Raw genomic sequence first — 16,140 nt, forward strand, 5'->3', positions numbered from 1 at the left:
TAATACCGTGATTGTTTTCATTAATGTAGACTGGAGACTCCCGGTGTTTTGGTCTGTCCTCCTTTCTCATTCTTGCGTGGGTTGGGTGGGTGGGTGAGATCAAATATGCACTGATAGCAGGTACCAGAGGGGCCTTAGAGGCTGCAGGGATGGCGCAGCGGTGAGAGCACTCGCCCGGGTTCGGTTCCCAGATTTGGCGTCATATGCGGGTTGAGTTTGTTAGTTCTCTACTTTACACCGAGAGGTTTTTCTCTTGGTACTCCGGTTTTCCCCTCTCCTCAAAAACTAACATTTGACTTGATTTGCGCTAAATATGTTGATTTCAGTTAACAGTGTCCCCAATTAGCGCTTCAGCGCTAGAACGACTAAACACTTAAATAAAATTCCTTTCCTTTCCTTTTATCCGATCACACCACCACAGAGAAAGAATTGTAAAACCTCGAGACTGTATGTGATATGTGCGGTATATCAATTCATTACTGTTATCATTCATTAAAAACTCTGAAATAACTAACTGGTGAACTGAATTACACTACCTCGCAGCGGAAAACTCCGCGAGCAAATCGTCATACCTTCGTGGCGTTCGGGAAGCACATCTCGTCCCATAAGACCCTCTTCCTTCCTTGATATGGTGACACCACTGACGAAGACTTTCGCCAGCACCTGGGAACGTGGCGAACATTTCTCTCACGTGACGACTTTGCATCAATAACTGCTACTGACAATGGGCTATAATAAACAAACGGTACAATATTATCGATTCACTAGTGGATCCGATAACGTGTTCAGGTTTAGCAACAGCTTCAGCTCGCATTGGATTTTGACATAAACATGAAATTTTATGCAATCCACCATCTTTTTCCGGTATGGTTCCTTGATACCATTAAAAATCCAAATTTTTGATGATTTTCCAGTTACAAATTTAAACTTGTTTGTTCTCCTACATTGCTTTTTGCGTACCGTCATACTCTCCGGTTTCACGGAGTAAAGAGTTGAATGTGACCACTTTGGATCGTTTGATAACGTCTTGTCATCAACATACACCCTGCCGATCCAAGAGCCATTATAATGGAAACTTTCTCAATCAATTTGTTCATCGTACATGTAGTATCATTATTATCTTGCTTCCTCCAGTAAAGTTTTTTTTGTCACCAGTCATTAAAAATGTCAACAACGAGTATTGTATTCAATAAAAACTTGAAAGGCGCAGGTTTCGTAATTTCACCCAAGGAGAGAAAAAGATCAACCTGGCTTATTCTTTTAGAACATTATACAAAGAACATTTCAGAAAGTACTGTGGAGATAAATACGAAAATGTCTTAAAGGTACGTTTTCTGTGAGAAATATTCAGTTAAAAACATAAAACGCGCGAGAAGACAACAATTTTTAAGTATTGTATTTTAACCAGTAACTCGTGAGTCAATTTCAGTTAATTTTATTTCACGTGAACCATGAATTCTTTTATCGTGAAATGTCACTGATTCCAGTTACCGAAGTTAACATGAGCGGCGAATGAACTCGCATAAATTTCGTCATAATTCATTGACTATAATAAAATTTAGTATTGTTGGCCTAACCTATAGGTGCCAGTCTAATTTGAAAATATTTTCGCTATTCATTTGTCACCTTGAAGGACGCCGCCTTTCAAGTGTAAGTGTTTTTTACTTAAGTTAGCCTCTTATCTTTACATTGATCCTGAGGGCGTTTGTAAAGGTAAATATGATGTTCTTTTAAAATTAAATTTCACTCCGTTGTCGTTTCTTGCAATGGTTTAGGATCCTTGAAGGGAACAATGGTAGAAGCAAAAGTCAGTTTACAGATCATGTTATCTTCTGTTGTTTTCTTGTTGTTCTTTCGACAAAATGCAGGTAAGACTTGCAATTTTTCATTATATCGTGGAAGACAGGAAGCGAGTAACTGTGATATATCTAACAGCGTTTACAGCGTTCCGAGTGTCCAAAGTTATATTACGCTTGCTGATTGGTCAAAACTCTCACGCAGCTTTCTGACCCCTGAAAAGATGCTATTAGTCTCTCCCCTATGGGCTTTTCAGGACTAATTTACAATGCTTTACGGGGGTTTTTAGCCGGCATGCTTATTACGCAGTTTACAATTTATTTTGGGAAGTGAAAGATACTCCCTTCCAGATAAGGTCAGACCACAACACCGGGGACTACGTCCCCCACGCTTATCGATTAGTGAGTGGGTTCTTTAATGTCCCATACTATTTAATTTCCAACAAGGGTTATGAGACGGGACCTCCAGTTTACAGTCCTTATCCCAGAAGACTTCAAAGTCTAACCATTTGCAGATGTTTTACAAAGCGGGCAGCACTTTCTCCTCAGTTATTTTAAGACTTTGAGTGTTGGTCCGGCGGGAGTCGAACTCACGACCTTTCGCATGGCAGCCCGATGCTCAACCAACCTGAGCCACCGGTGCGCAGTAGAAAAAAAAATAGAGATAATTGGCCGGTGCCTCGGCCAATTTGGGCATGAATCAGTTGTTAGCATGCTCTTTTGCGTGGTTAGTTCCGGTGACACGAAAGATTAAGATTAAAAATTAACCAATTAAGGAGTTTATTTCTCTACTCCCAAATGCTGTTCAACGCTGATATTCGGCAAAACATTGCAACGAATGAAGTCAATCTTGAAAAACTAAAATAAGCAAAAGAAACCCTCACCAAAAAGTTGAAAACGTGAACCAAAGGTTTACGCTAATCCTGGATTAAGTTAATCGGCTTTCGAAAAACCCGTCCCTGGAGTCCTAATTGGTTCCTTGGATTACCTCTATTTCCGTTTGGTTTGGTCCGCTCGTGTCCAGAAATTGCACACCCAATTGTGATATCCAAGTTTTCCTCTAGGTCTAAACATGCAACGATTGGCTGCAGTGTACACCGGCCAGATGTCACGCGCCTTAAAAACCAGAACCAAAGAACATTCTAAAGCGGCCGCGTGTTTTGACAAAAACTCTCAACTGGCCCAACATTCCCAAACCTTGATTTTGAAAACGTGTCAATTCTTCACATCTGTCCCCAATGGAACCAGCGGTTGTTTTTGGAAGCGTGGTATTCTAATAAGGAAGAGAACTCAGTCAACGAGGACGCTGAGTTTCCACGCGTGTACCTCAATCTCAAGAATTTGTAGAAAATTTTTTGGCACACGCGTTATTGTCACCTACTTGCCTATTTTACCATCGTTAGTCATATTTGCATACGTAACTGATGAAGGTCATCGAAGTGATCGAAACGTTTTACTTTTTAAAAACTTTTTAATCGGTGTCAACGCTGCAATTTCGTTTTATATCATGCCTGATTACAACCATTATCATTCTACCTGTTTTCAGCTATAAAATCAGGGTTAGGGTTATGTTTTGTTTAGGGAAAATGCAGCTGTGTATCTCTAATTGAGGATCGGAGTTTAGAGAACATTTTGTGACGTTGATTGCCCCTATTCTCCGACGCGAACTTTGTTGAAGTTAGGGGAAAGAGATAAGGGGACACTTCGAGATGCTTATCAGCAACAACAACAACAACAACAACAACAACAACAACAACAACAGCAACAACAACGACATTGTGCTGGATTTGCATGACTTTAACAATACAGCATTGCAAAAGCGTCGAAAGCATGATAATTACAGTAAATTAGTTATCAGGGTGCATCATCTGATTAGGCGAGATTAAAATATCATAAATTTTATTCAATATTCCAAACAAGGGTCCTATCAATTTGTCCTTCATTTCAAAGCAAGAGATGAGATGAACACAATTAATTGAAGGTTAATACAGTAATCATTAGAATTCATTAGCTGTGATAGAGCAGTTCTCAAATGAGTGTCGTAAAACCAAAACCAAATTAATTACTTTGACCAATCAAAAAGGACGGAGACAATCCAGTAAACCAATCAAAACTCGAAGTAATTACACGTCGCCGACACAAAGCTCGGGAAAATGTGCACGCGCGCGCCACGATTGGTTTTGGTTTCACTTCTGATTGGTTGAAAAAGTGGCGCGAGAACTTTGAACCAATCACTGAGTGAAGTAATGCAAAACTAAAGCAATTCGCTAATTACTTTCCACACTCAATTGAAAACCGCTCTATCAAAATCTTGTGCATCTAATTACTTCCATTCCTGAACATAGCCGTTTGATCACGGCAAGCCGACGTCCTTTATGATAATCAGTCATCTTTTGTTTAAGTCGTGGTTCTTCTTAAATCACCTGTTGGTTGATATTTGCTTTTTCTTCTTTTAAAAATTCAGAAAGCAGGCCCATAGTGTCCCCATTTTACAAGCCTCCTCCAGGACAAGAGTACGAGAAGATAAATGCTATAAGAGGTAAATTAAACAAGGAATTACGTGTTTTATTGGTTTTGTGATATTTGACTCGTTCTCCTGAATGTCTTGGAATGTTGCTGGCGCTGTGCGCTCGATCTACTCCGAGTGACATCAACTTCATTCCGAGGGTTGCCGAAGGGAATCTGCGATGACGACGGAATTCCATTCTTTTCTTTCAAAATAAAGATCATACCTATGAAGAATTCTACGGAAAAGGAAAGAAGAACAAGATAAGTCATACAGCCAAAAAATCTCTCTCGTCATCCAGCATGAAACTGACACGAGAAGGTAAGGAGAGGGCTTTTGGCTTTTAGTATTTAGCGATAACTTGCTGGCCTAAATTTGAGTAAGCTCCTCAGGACAATACTTAGACCGGAGATCAGGCTGTGAAGTGGCTAAAACTAAGTTGAATCCTGTGAGCACACAACTATCCAGGATTAACAAATCTGAAGAAATAAGACATTTATTTAGAAAAGGGAAAGCATGAATTTACTCGAGAAAGCTTTTGAAACTTTGCAAGCATTCAAATTGCTTCAATGTTACTTTTTCCCGGTTGCTTTAGATCATGATTTAGACTTGGGAGAGCTGACCATTTCTCAGTGGAATTTAAGTGAAATTAACATCTAACACAGTAAAGGCATTGAAAAACCTCTCTTGCTGAGGTAACGCCTAAATACTGTGTCTATTAGAATGATATTAATTGCTGTGATGCATGAATTGGAAATTTTTTGGATCAAATTGAGACATGAGTATGATGTTCATACTGCCAAACGTACTGTGCTCGTAAAAGGTACATCTTGTAAATTTTGCTTGCTTTGATTCTTGGAGATTTCGCTTCCCACCACAACTTGGCAAAACTTGAATCGGTGATACGTTATATGAGCTTTTACTGGAGATTTAGAGAGCCAATCAGAATATTCCTTAGGAAAGATACGATTAACAATTGACAAATCATTTTGATAGCTTTATTAAAGGCAACATCGGCTCAAACCACCGCACTTGTTGCTGCTGCCGAGGCCGCGCGTTCTTCCCTGGAGATCTCGGAACTAGCTCAAAAGGCCCAGGACATCTCGGTGAAAAGGGCACTGTGGGCACTGAAAACTATTAAAGTTGCAGCAAAAGCCGAGGAAGTGGCAGTGAACGCAATACAAACGATGTTCATCTAAACTTCTGCATTGCATGTATAACGAAATATGCTACGTATAAACACTACAATGAGAAGGAAAGACGTGTGATGGTTGATGCCCAACTGTGCAGGAGGATAGAGGAACTTTTTGTTTTTAACAAAACTGTGGCGCTTGGTCGGTGAGGATTGACACGAAAGTTTGGTCTTTTCAAACGATTGATTCAGTAGATTAGATTCTTGAGCCGACGTTTCGAGCGCTGGCCCTTTGTCCGAGCGAGTCCTATATCACTCAGTAAGTACTCTATCGCTTAATTCAGCACTTTCGACGTACAGTGGAAAGTCGTTCTGACGACAGGCTAGCTCTTGAAACGTCAGTTTACAAATCTTTCTTACAATGGTTAATTTACCTTTCTTAAAGCAGTTTTCAAATGACTGTCGAAAGTAATTACGCCATTGCAATTGCTACGCTTGGTGATTGGTTTAAAAACCTCGCACCTGTTTATCATTCAATAAGAGCGTAAACCGAAACCGATCGCGACTTGCACGCGCGAACGGTAGTAGCCAAAACGCGGGGCCGGGGTCGGGGTGTCTCTTTTTATTTTATTTTTTTTGTTTCAATTTTTATCGTTATTCTCTTGTAGTGTTATTTTCGCATGATCGGAATCTTTCCTTCATCTATGGTGGAAATTAGTCAAAATTAAGGAAACTACCCCGATCGCGACCCCGACACCGACCTCGGAAACGGCCCCGGTCCCGGCCCCGGTCCCGGCCCAGTGTTTTAACTACTGCCCGCCCGAACACGAGAGCAAACTTATTTCCACAGTGTGGCTCGAAGTTCAACATGATTTTTAAATAAAATCTACCATGGGGTATGGAGATCTGTTATCTCACTTCATCATCTCTTGTTCAAATAAACTAAATGGGACACTGAAGTAAATTTCGCATGAATTATTCGGCATAAAATCTACAATGAGAAAGACGCCATTAATAAAATAGCCTCATGATGGTTAGAGTGCTCGACTCCGGATCGAGTGGTCCGGGTTCGGGTCCTCGCTGGGAACATTGTGTTGTGTTCTTGGGCAAGACACTTTACTCTCACGGTGCATCTCTCCACCCAGGTGTATAAATGGGTACCAGCGAATTGCTGCGGTAACCCTGTGATGGACTAGCATCTCATCCAGGGGAGAGGAGTAGAAATACTCCTAGTCGCTTCATGCTAATGAAACCGGAGATAAGTGCCGGCCTGATTGAGCCTTCTGGCTCGTAAGCAGAGACTTAAATTTACTTTTGAGGTTCAACAGTGTATTAAGGGAGGGGAGGGAAGAGATGCAGATGAGAAAAAAAAGACAGTGTTGGTGATCACAATTGCCTTTCACTGCGCTTCCTTCGCACCCACAATCGTAAAAATTACTTTATGTAGAGTGTAACGGCATTTGTCCATTTTGATAAGATAACAAGCCATTGTTGTTACTCTATATGACTGGCAGTGACTCCCTAAGGTGTCGAAAAATATTTTGTCAATGCAACGATTAAAAATGGGACTTTTTTCCCTTGAAAAGCAGTGACCGTAGTTAGTCAACGTTTTCCGTTGTCGTTGACAACGTTTGTCCTGGACATGCAAACTACGGTCTGGCACCCCGGTAGGGCACAGTTTGTTAAGCGGGCAGGGTTATAAGTCGATGTGTCCAACAGTAACGTTGACAACCGAGGAATTAAAAAATAGATTAAATCACGTTGAATCTGGAAAAAAAGCACTGGAAGGAAGTGACTAGTGATGGCAATAATTAATGTAAGGCTTTTTAATTGATAATTTTCTCTTAGAACTATCTTATTAAGCCTTTTATCGGGATTCACAGACAAATCCTTATATTTTGGTCGACCATGTTGGCTTTCTCTCACACTGAACCCAGGGCGCTTGTGCAGGCAGCAGCTTCCCATTTGTCGTTTCACTTGAACGCAAAAGTAGCCGTTAACTACCCTTGAGAAGCTATCAGCTATCAGCACCGGTGGCTCAGTTGGTTGACCACCGGACTGTCACGCGGGAGGTCGTGAGTTCAACTCCGGCCGGACCAACATTCAGGGTCTTTAAATAACTGAGGAGAAAGTGCTGCCTTTGTAATTACATCTGCAAATGGTTAGACTCTCTAGTCTTCTCGGATAAGGACGATAAGCCGGAGGTCCCGTCTCACAACCCATTCAATGTTCATAATCCTGTGGGACGTAAAAGAACCCGCACACTTGTCGCAAGGAGTAGGGCATGTAGTTCCCGGTGTTGTGGTCCGTCTTCTGTGATGTATCATGGTTGGGAGGGTAAATGCTCGGATAAATTAGCTACACCAAGCTACTCTAAAAATCCGAGGATAAATAAAGATATATGATATGATATGAGAGCAAGTGAAAAATAACGCGCGAACTTGCATCGCTCGAAACTTCAAAATAGATCATCGTTGACTGCCTGCCAGAGGTAAGAAAATAATCATCTATTGTCGAAATGAATGTGAACTTCTGATTTCGAGTTGGAATTTAGAAGTTTGATCAGGACTTTAATTGTTTATTGCATTTTAATCAGCTGGACTCAGTTGTTAAAAGGCCGGATAACTTTATCCAGTTGAGTGGATAAGTCACCATCCAGAGCATTATATATGCTTAACGTGAAACGTTGGTCAAGATTTTCTTACACACCTTTTAACTGGATGTGCTTAGAGTGTGTATATATTCACAGTTTCGAGGGCAAATACGGAATTCTTTGCGGAGATTGAAACTGATAGTGACTTATCCACAGGTTAAAGTTATCCCAGCTAGAACAACTGGGGGCAGAGTACTTAATGTGCAATGAACGACCTAAAACAGCAAAGGTATTGTCTTTGAAAGTGATCATCTTTTCTTGTTACGAAATCCTAGCATTCCAAATCGTATACTTGAAGTTTTATCGACTCAACTTAAGCCCATCCTAATCAATCATGATGGTTGGTTAAATCCTTGACAGTTTGAAGAGTTCTCTCCTCTATCACCAAGTAATATAACTGGCATTTCAGTGTCACACGTAAGATGTGATTCATCCCCAAATAAGGTGCCCTTATTAGTCTCTTCAATGCAAGGAGCAGAAACTTGTGTTGTTGACCCTGGAAGTACTCCAATCCGGATAATAAAAAGAACTTTCATTTCTTACAGACATGCCACCTGCTGTTCTGTCACAATGTTATTTTTAAAGGTTCCGCAAATAACGTATGCATAGCAGATTATCTTTAATGTTGTCATAGCATTTATCTTACCCCGGAAAAAAGAACTTTTCTTTAAAATTCTTGGCTATTTAAGGTAAGAAATCGTCCTTTTGAAGTCCGTTTTATCCTTGGTCGGTTTTGGATGGCTGTAAAATGTCTGACTTAAATGTTTCGCTAGGTATTTAGAGTGACTTCTCCTCGAACAGTCTTGCAACATGCGATGAACTGGGTTGATATCGACTTATTGACTTATGTGTAAGTACCACTGCTCTTATTTATATCCGTCTTCCACCTTGCTTGGTTTTTCTCCCTTTCTGAGAGGTGTAAAACCATATGCTCAACCTTTAAAACTGGGGTTGTATCATTGAGGGAAATAAACTACCCCTCTCATCTGTTGTTTTATCCTTTTTCTAGCCTTGGAAATACTATTAAGTTAAATTATAAAACGTCTGTCTTTAGTTGTATGAGAAGATCATGGCGTTTATTAACTTACAACTATTGTTATTTCTCTCTCTCAAAAGGAAACTTTTTATAAACATAACAGTAAACTTTTAATTGACCAAGACCTGCAAACTCAGTTATGGTCATTCCCCTAAAAATCTCTTCAGAAAAAATCTTATGCTATACATGCTGCATTTGCTTTTTAAATGCGTAAATCCACGATACCCGATGTTTAATCAGAACCGTTTGAAACACCACTTCGAATTAGTTAATTAACTAAACTCATGGCAAAGCGTGCGTGTTGCTACTTGCGCCACTGAAACCAGTTTGTATAGTCTCGCCACCAGTTTCAAAGCGGGTACCACTTAACTCACCACTCAGCCATTTTATTATACCTAGCTCTAGCAGGGTGCAAGTCCTACGATTGGTCAATTTAACGGGCCGTAAGTACGGTACAGCACGGCCCGATTGGTTTCATGGGGTGCTTTACCGCGCAATTTTCGCGCTTACAGTGCACTGCATTCCCGCGAGATTTCAGCTACCAAAAGACCTACTAAATATCTTACGAATCTCATTCAGTTCTCGGGCAATGTTGGAAGTAACGCGGCCCTGGGTTTTTTCCGGTTCGAATTAATATTGTGGCTCTCGTGTCGTAGATAAAACTGAAAAATGAACACACATCGTAACTTACGTCTCGCTGGTCATGTTGTCCAAAGGCCAGATACCTTTATCCTGGAGATAAGTCACTACCAGGCTTTCGATCTGCGCAAAGATTACAGTATTTGCTCACATATACCGTAAATAAATACACTTAATGCTCACCCAAGTATTCACCAACATTTCATGGGGGCGGCTCTTATTAACTACGAAACCGGTCCTATGGAACCCTTCAAATAGTCATTTCTCGAGTCCCTTTAACTATACAGTTATCCTTTTTTTGGGAAATGTGTTCTATTTAAAACTTCTTGGTCTGGTTCGGCTCACAAACATATTTGGTAAATCACGTGACCAAAACAGAAAATGTCTAAAAGCACAGCGAATCAACTATGATTTTCACACATTTTTAACGCACCAGTATGAGAACATGCTAACAAAAAATCTGCAGCATGGATTTTTAAAAAAATATGAAATTATTTCGACGAAAAGTTTACAGTACAGTACAGTACAATACAGTATCATTATTAAATCTCCAGCAAGTGGCTCTTCTATTTAATCTACAAATTTGAAGAAGAAAAAGAAAAGATTAGTTTACAAATCTAATTATTACATATGTTATTGACTAATAAAAACTCTAAAAACCATTGTAGTCGTGCATTCAGATCCCTAGTTCTCAGTGTGACCTAGCTCTAATTTTGCACCACACTTAAAACTAGTGAGTGTGTTACTATTTCTTGTGCTCGCACAAAGCGAGTTCCAAGTGTTGATAGATCAGTAGTGAAAGGAACGTTCAGCGGTGGCTGTCCTACAGAAAGGAAAGTCTAGGTTTTCCCTGAATCTGGTATTATAACTATGGATTAAGTGTTCTTTTTCTGATGTAGCTATTTAGGTAGGAGGGCTGCTGTTGTTTGATAGAGGACCAACCCAGTTCCCGCAGGACTGGTGAGATATGGTCAATCTTCCTAGTATTAGTTAACACGCGAGCAGAAAAGTCTTGTACAAGTTGTAATTTATCAATGGTCTAAGTACTTGACCATACGGTAGAACAATAAAAAACTTTGAAAAATCAAGCAATTCAAAATGGTGAAAAGTAGGCATTTAGAAAATAGATCTCTAACTCTGCTTATCTGGCACAGGGACGAAGTCATGATGAGTTAACATGTTCATTAAATGTAAGGTTTGAGTCTAGTATGAAAGCCAGATCTTTGACTGAAGCTACAGGAACTAGGTTTAGGCCAAGAAAAGGAACTCTGACACTCCGGCGGGATTTTCCTTAGTAGCTGTCGCGTTCCAAACAAATGAGTTTGGTTTTACTAGGATTTATGAGTAGCTTATTAGTACAGCACCAGGCGGCGATAAGGCAAAGATCGTCGGTGACTTTAATCAGACAGGAGTCAATGTCCTTAGATGAGAACGAAAGGTAAACCTTGGTATCATCGACATATGACTCGACACTTGAAAATTTGACAACGGAGGGTAAGTCATTCATGTAGAGACTGAACAGGATGGGCCCTACAATGGACCCTGAGGTACGCCATGTGTAACGAGTAGCTGCTCTGAGCAAAATGTGCCTAGTCGTTGTTGACTGCATACGGTCGGTAAGGTAGCTCTCAAACCACTTCGACGCATTATTTGACACACCCAGTCACTGCAACTTAAGAAGGAGTGTCCTATGACATATGCCATCAAATTTCTTGCTTAGATCGATCAGAACCATAGCCGTTATTTCTTTCTTGTCCATTGCTTTGAAAATGTGACCAGTCAAGCAGGCTCAGGGTTTCGGTAGGGTGGTATTTGCGATTCCCGCTCTGATGGCAGATGACGTTGCCCTGTTGGATCAGAAAGTCATTACATTGATTCAAAGCAATCTTCTCGGTCTCTTCAGAAAGTACGGGAAGAAACGAGATCGGACGATTGTTATTGGGAATCTCGTAATCTCCATCCTTAGGGTGCGGCACCACCTCTGACTTCTCGCGGAGCAGGCAAACGAAAGGTTTACCAGCCCGTTTAAGGTTGGCAAACAGTCCTTGATCACAAATAACGGAATTCTGTCATGTCCTGGGGCTTTATTTGAAGGCATAGCCATAATCACTTTTGCACTTCCTCACTAGTTACTGCTTTAAATTCAAAGAGCTCGTCACCGGTCTGTGATTGACAAGAATTAAAAGAGGAGGATCAGCTTCATTTTTTGTCCAAATAAAAATCCGTGCTATAGTTTACGAAAAATAATGGGACCGTTCCCAGCGCTTCTCCCTTTCGTTTCCTGAGAGTTTTTACATGTTTTTCACTACAACGCAGTGCAGAGGACTGGAGCTAGTTGCGCATGCGCCTTCTGATTGAAGTGATGTCAGATTTCTATTGAAAAAGTAACTTCTTAGCTTACAACTGTCAGCAATAAAAGGGCTACATTAGTGAAATTTAGATAAGGTAAACGTACTCAATTCAACATAACTAATATAACTAAACAAACTTTTGAGCTGATGTCTTTTTCTGAGGTGAAATAGACCTTGAAAAACGATACATATTACTGTCTAAGAAAGAAAACTTCGGTCGCACGAGAGCATAGAAGGCGAAATATTTGTAACTTCTCACGCACAGATTTTTTTTTGTTAAAATGGACAAAATAAGAAAAGGAAGTGATCTACGGAAAGAAAAATAGGAGTCACCGAGCATTCAAGAGAGTAAAAGTTCTCAAAGCGATTGTCTATTCGCACTGTCACGCCATTGCGTGGCATTTCCGAGAAGACCTGGGTCCACAGCTATCCCATGATGCCACATGCTTTCACGTTCCATTCTTGTGGAAAATGTTTGCGCCTCTAGCATCGTGTTTACCTTCGTGGTCTGCGATACATGACGTGTGCTTAACATACGCGAAAAAAATGCGCAGTAGCAATGGGCGCGAACGTCCTTAAGTGCATGCCACCCCCCTTGACGGGAAGTGTATTTTATACTTTGGATAGTGACTTATCCACTGGATAAAACATTGGGCCAGTCCTCTAGCCTGGTCAGTAAAAAATTAGTTCGTGTATTCTTGCATCCCAAAACAGCGCACGATCCCGCGGTTAAGAGATGTTTCTGTCTTTTGTATTCATGTCATATTTCATTATAATCATATTTCCGTCTTTATATCAAAATTCGTAGGTTCAAATTGCAACGATGCGGCACGTTTTGACGATACTGATTCTATTGGTTGGTGCTTTAGAGGCCACAGGTAAAAAAGAATTTGCTTCGTTTTACGCCAGAAACTAATTTCGTTTAGTTACCATACAATTCAACCTTCAGGGTCTTGTTCACTCACTCTCGCTGTCAAGGAGATCACGAAATGGACCCGATTCCCCTACGCGTGCTGCATACATTTAAAAGTTTGATACCGGATCTAAATTATTCTGGACTCTAGAGTCCTTAAGCACAGACTGGTTTTAAGGGCCCTGGTACCGAGAACATTTAGGTCACCTATGAGCTGGAATAATATTTTTTGAGACAGTTTGTATGACTAATGACCATTTATGTCGATCATTTAACTGCCATTGTTTCTACCTCAAGGAAACTTCAGATTTTACCTATATTTTAATTCTATAGATGGCAAGTCGTTTGGGGGAACTAGAAAAAACACAGAAGCTCTTGGAAAAGGTGAAATGTCTAAGTTCTTAAGCAATGGCAAAACCATAATCGGATCAAAGAATCAATCAAAGACCGTCGAGGCGCACTTGGCGAACCTGGAGCCCATGACTAGGAGCACACAACTTCACTGTATTTGTGGAACGTCATTTTTATAGACCGAGTTATTTTGAGATTGATTTCCAGCTAATAACAAGTCTTGTTTGAAGATAGATGGATAGATCAGCAACGGCAAAACCATAACGTGATTCTTTTTAGTGCAATTATGCGATGATACTCTGCGACGTCAACGAACGCATATCTTTACAATTTCTTGGTTACTGATGGTATGTGTTTTCTCGAAACAACAACGCCCCACGTGATATTTTTAATATTGGAAGCGTCTTATTTTTTTTTTTTAAAAAAGGAATTTTATGTTATGATGTGATATAATTAAACAGTGTTATTCTTTTCACAGCAAATTGTGCCGATGATCGCTACAGGTGTGAGGGAGGGAACAAGTGCATCCCTTTAAAATGGATTTGTGATGGGGTTAATGATTGTGATGATAAGCTTGACGAGAGAAACTGTTTCGTGATCAACGAAACAGACAGTGTCTCCGATGGTGAGTTCCAATGCTATTTTGATCCAAAGTTCTTCAAAATTATGATAAGCCTTCAGAACCTTTCGTGTAGGGCTGGCGTAGTGGTTAGAGTATTCACTTTCCACCAATGTGGCTTGGGTTCAATTCCCAGACTCGGCGAGAGGAATTTCCTCCGGGCAGTCCCTCTTCTGAAAAACCAACATTTGATTTGATTGCCGTTAATTTGTTGCATGATTTCAGTTTACGATGTCCCCAGTTAGTACTCCAGCCCTGTAAGACCTAGGCTCGATTTCCAGCTGTTTTGTGAGCCCGCGTTCCTCCCCCACACCACGGCTGGATTACTGGTCTACACATTGTATTTTTTGACCAATCACTGCCAAGCCTGCTCAAATCGAGCAGGCTTCCCTGTGATTGGTCACTTATGTCCCTCGTCTATCCAACATGGCGGATATTAGTTGGGAGGAGGACAACCGCACTCACAAAACGGCTGGAAATCGAGCCTATATAAGACTAGACATTTAAATAAAGTTCCTTTCCTTTCGTTTCCTTTTGACACGACAGTTAACTCAAAGCAAAGCGACGTTTCTCAGGAAGCCACTGCGGGTAGGTTGATATAAAGAGTTATAAGGAATGAAAGAGAAGTTGGTTTTGCTTGCCAACATAGAAGCGGCCGAAAGTATTGTTTTAACGTAAACGAAAATTGATCCAGATAGATCATCACAAAGAAGTATTTTGAATAAAAAAGTTATGCTTATTTTAAGAAATGTCACGTCTTTTAGGATGCCCAAGGAGTACATATTCCTGTGACAAAGGTGCAAAATGCCTATTGCTGAGTTCCCTGTGTGATGGCCTCAGTGACTGTGAGGACGCTACAGACGAGAGAAACTGTCCTCTTAACCCTGGTGAGTTTGAACAAAAGGACTATCCTAGCATCAATTGCAAGACTATTACAAAAAACAAACTCAAGGGGTGGGGGGGGACTAAACAGCTGCAAAAATGGTTTATTTTTCCGCTAACAAACTTCTGTTGTTGTTGTTTTGTAAGTTTGTGAATCCAACAAATTCTCTTGTGATGAGAATGCAAAATGTTTTCCGCTGAGTTGGGTGTGTGACAGTATCAATGACTGCAATGACCAGAGTGATGAACACAACTGCCCGAAAAGGAGGACAGGTAAGGCTCCAGGCAAAAAATGCCGTCAAACGATCGTTCTAAAACCTATCTATATGCTTTTGAGACCCAGAAATTATTGGAAAAAGGCTATCCAACCTCTAAAATTTATTTTAAAAGATAGTGATCATCCAGTTTTGTCCCGTTCATGCTTGGATTTTTTCAGGCTCAGTTTGCTGCTGCTCAAGGCGTGCTTCCTTTAAGCGTGGTTTTCACCTAGCGCCGCAGTGCCGCAGCGCCGCAAGCGAAAGAGCAAGAATAAGTAGCTTATGCTAATTTTGTTATGCTTATCATGTGTTTCGTTTTCATACAACGCAAGCGAACTCAAGCATTTGCGCAATCACAAGGAAAGGGAAACATTTAAATCCTTGCAACTGCGCTAAACCCCCACCCGTTTTCATGTTGAAATAAACCCTCTTCCAGGTTTGGCTTGCGCTTGTGCTTTCATCGCTAGTGATGAAAACCAGACTTAACCGGGGATATCATGCACTTTCACTTGGAATTACATAACCACAATTCAAATATATGATATTTCATATATTTTTTATCACTCTGCAGCTGCAGTTAAAGGTTTCAGACAACCATCTCCCCAAATCCTTGGGCTATTTTAATTCGGGTGCCTCAATTACCTCTGTATCCGAAGAACGCATAGAATTTAAGTGGTCAAACTTCACAGTCACTTTGCTTTTTGTTACCTTGACATGTGAAAAGATCGGCTTTCCTGAACAAGCGGTTGGCAGGTTCACAAATGGCTTTTCGGGACTTTCGAGAAACGGGCCCCAGGCCCGAGGGAAGAGACCAAGAGATGTAACACACCTACACCTTATTACAATCATTAAGTATCTTAATTTTCGCTTTGATTTTTTCCCAGCTCAATCTGTGACTCGAGCTGCAGAAGAAGCGGCAATAACTGCTGCCCAGGAAGCCAAGCTTGCTGCATCTGCGGCTCAAGATTTTATGTTAAAAGCTAAAGTAGCTGCTGAAAAAGCTAG

The 16,140-nt window shown here is 40.7% G+C and overlaps 2 protein-coding genes across 2 annotated transcripts in view; both read left to right on the forward strand.

The window, feature by feature from the left end:
* Nucleotides 1-1,234: 1,234 nt before the first annotated feature.
* On the forward strand, nt 1,235-6,181 carry LOC137975251 (uncharacterized). The gene is made up of 5 exons (XM_068822337.1): nt 1,235-1,325; nt 1,776-1,868; nt 4,261-4,335; nt 4,522-4,623; nt 5,299-6,181. The coding sequence occupies exons 2-5, from the start codon at nt 1,793-1,795 to the stop codon at nt 5,499-5,501; spliced, it is 456 nt and encodes a 151-aa protein (XP_068678438.1). The 5' UTR covers nt 1,235-1,325; nt 1,776-1,792; the 3' UTR covers nt 5,502-6,181.
* A 2,512-nt stretch (nt 6,182-8,693) lies between these two features.
* Nucleotides 8,694-16,140, forward strand: part of LOC137975258 (LDL receptor repeat-containing protein egg-1-like) — a 9,002-nt gene continuing 1,555 nt past the window's right edge. The window contains exons 1-9 of the mRNA XM_068822347.1: nt 8,694-8,776; nt 8,861-8,937; nt 12,922-12,991; nt 13,360-13,410; nt 13,856-14,002; nt 14,543-14,584; nt 14,761-14,883; nt 15,026-15,151; nt 16,020-16,140. The exon at nt 16,020-16,140 is cut by the window's right edge and continues 1,555 nt beyond it. Coding sequence (XP_068678448.1) covers nt 12,937-12,991; nt 13,360-13,410; nt 13,856-14,002; nt 14,543-14,584; nt 14,761-14,883; nt 15,026-15,151; nt 16,020-16,140 — 665 coding nt within the window. The 5' untranslated portion in view covers nt 8,694-8,776; nt 8,861-8,937; nt 12,922-12,936. The remainder of the gene's footprint in view (nt 8,777-8,860; nt 8,938-12,921; nt 12,992-13,359; nt 13,411-13,855; nt 14,003-14,542; nt 14,585-14,760; nt 14,884-15,025; nt 15,152-16,019) is intronic.

Source organism: Montipora foliosa, chromosome 1 (genome assembly GCF_036669935.1).
Source record: "Montipora foliosa isolate CH-2021 chromosome 1, ASM3666993v2, whole genome shotgun sequence".
NCBI classification, from domain to species: Eukaryota; Metazoa; Cnidaria; class Anthozoa; order Scleractinia; family Acroporidae; genus Montipora; species Montipora foliosa.

Bases quoted from the DNA above. Each gene is read 5' to 3' on its own strand.
- LOC137975251 (XM_068822337.1), top strand. From the start codon at position 1,793: ATGGTAGAAGCAAAAGTCAGTTTACAGATCATGTTATCTTCTGTTGTT. The intron at 1,869-4,260 runs GTAAGACTTGCA...TTAAAAATTCAG, and splicing joins GTTCTTTCGACAAAATGCAG to AAAGCAGGCCCATAGTGTCC. The intron at 4,624-5,298 runs GTAAGGAGAGGG...TCATTTTGATAG, and splicing joins CATGAAACTGACACGAGAAG to CTTTATTAAAGGCAACATCG.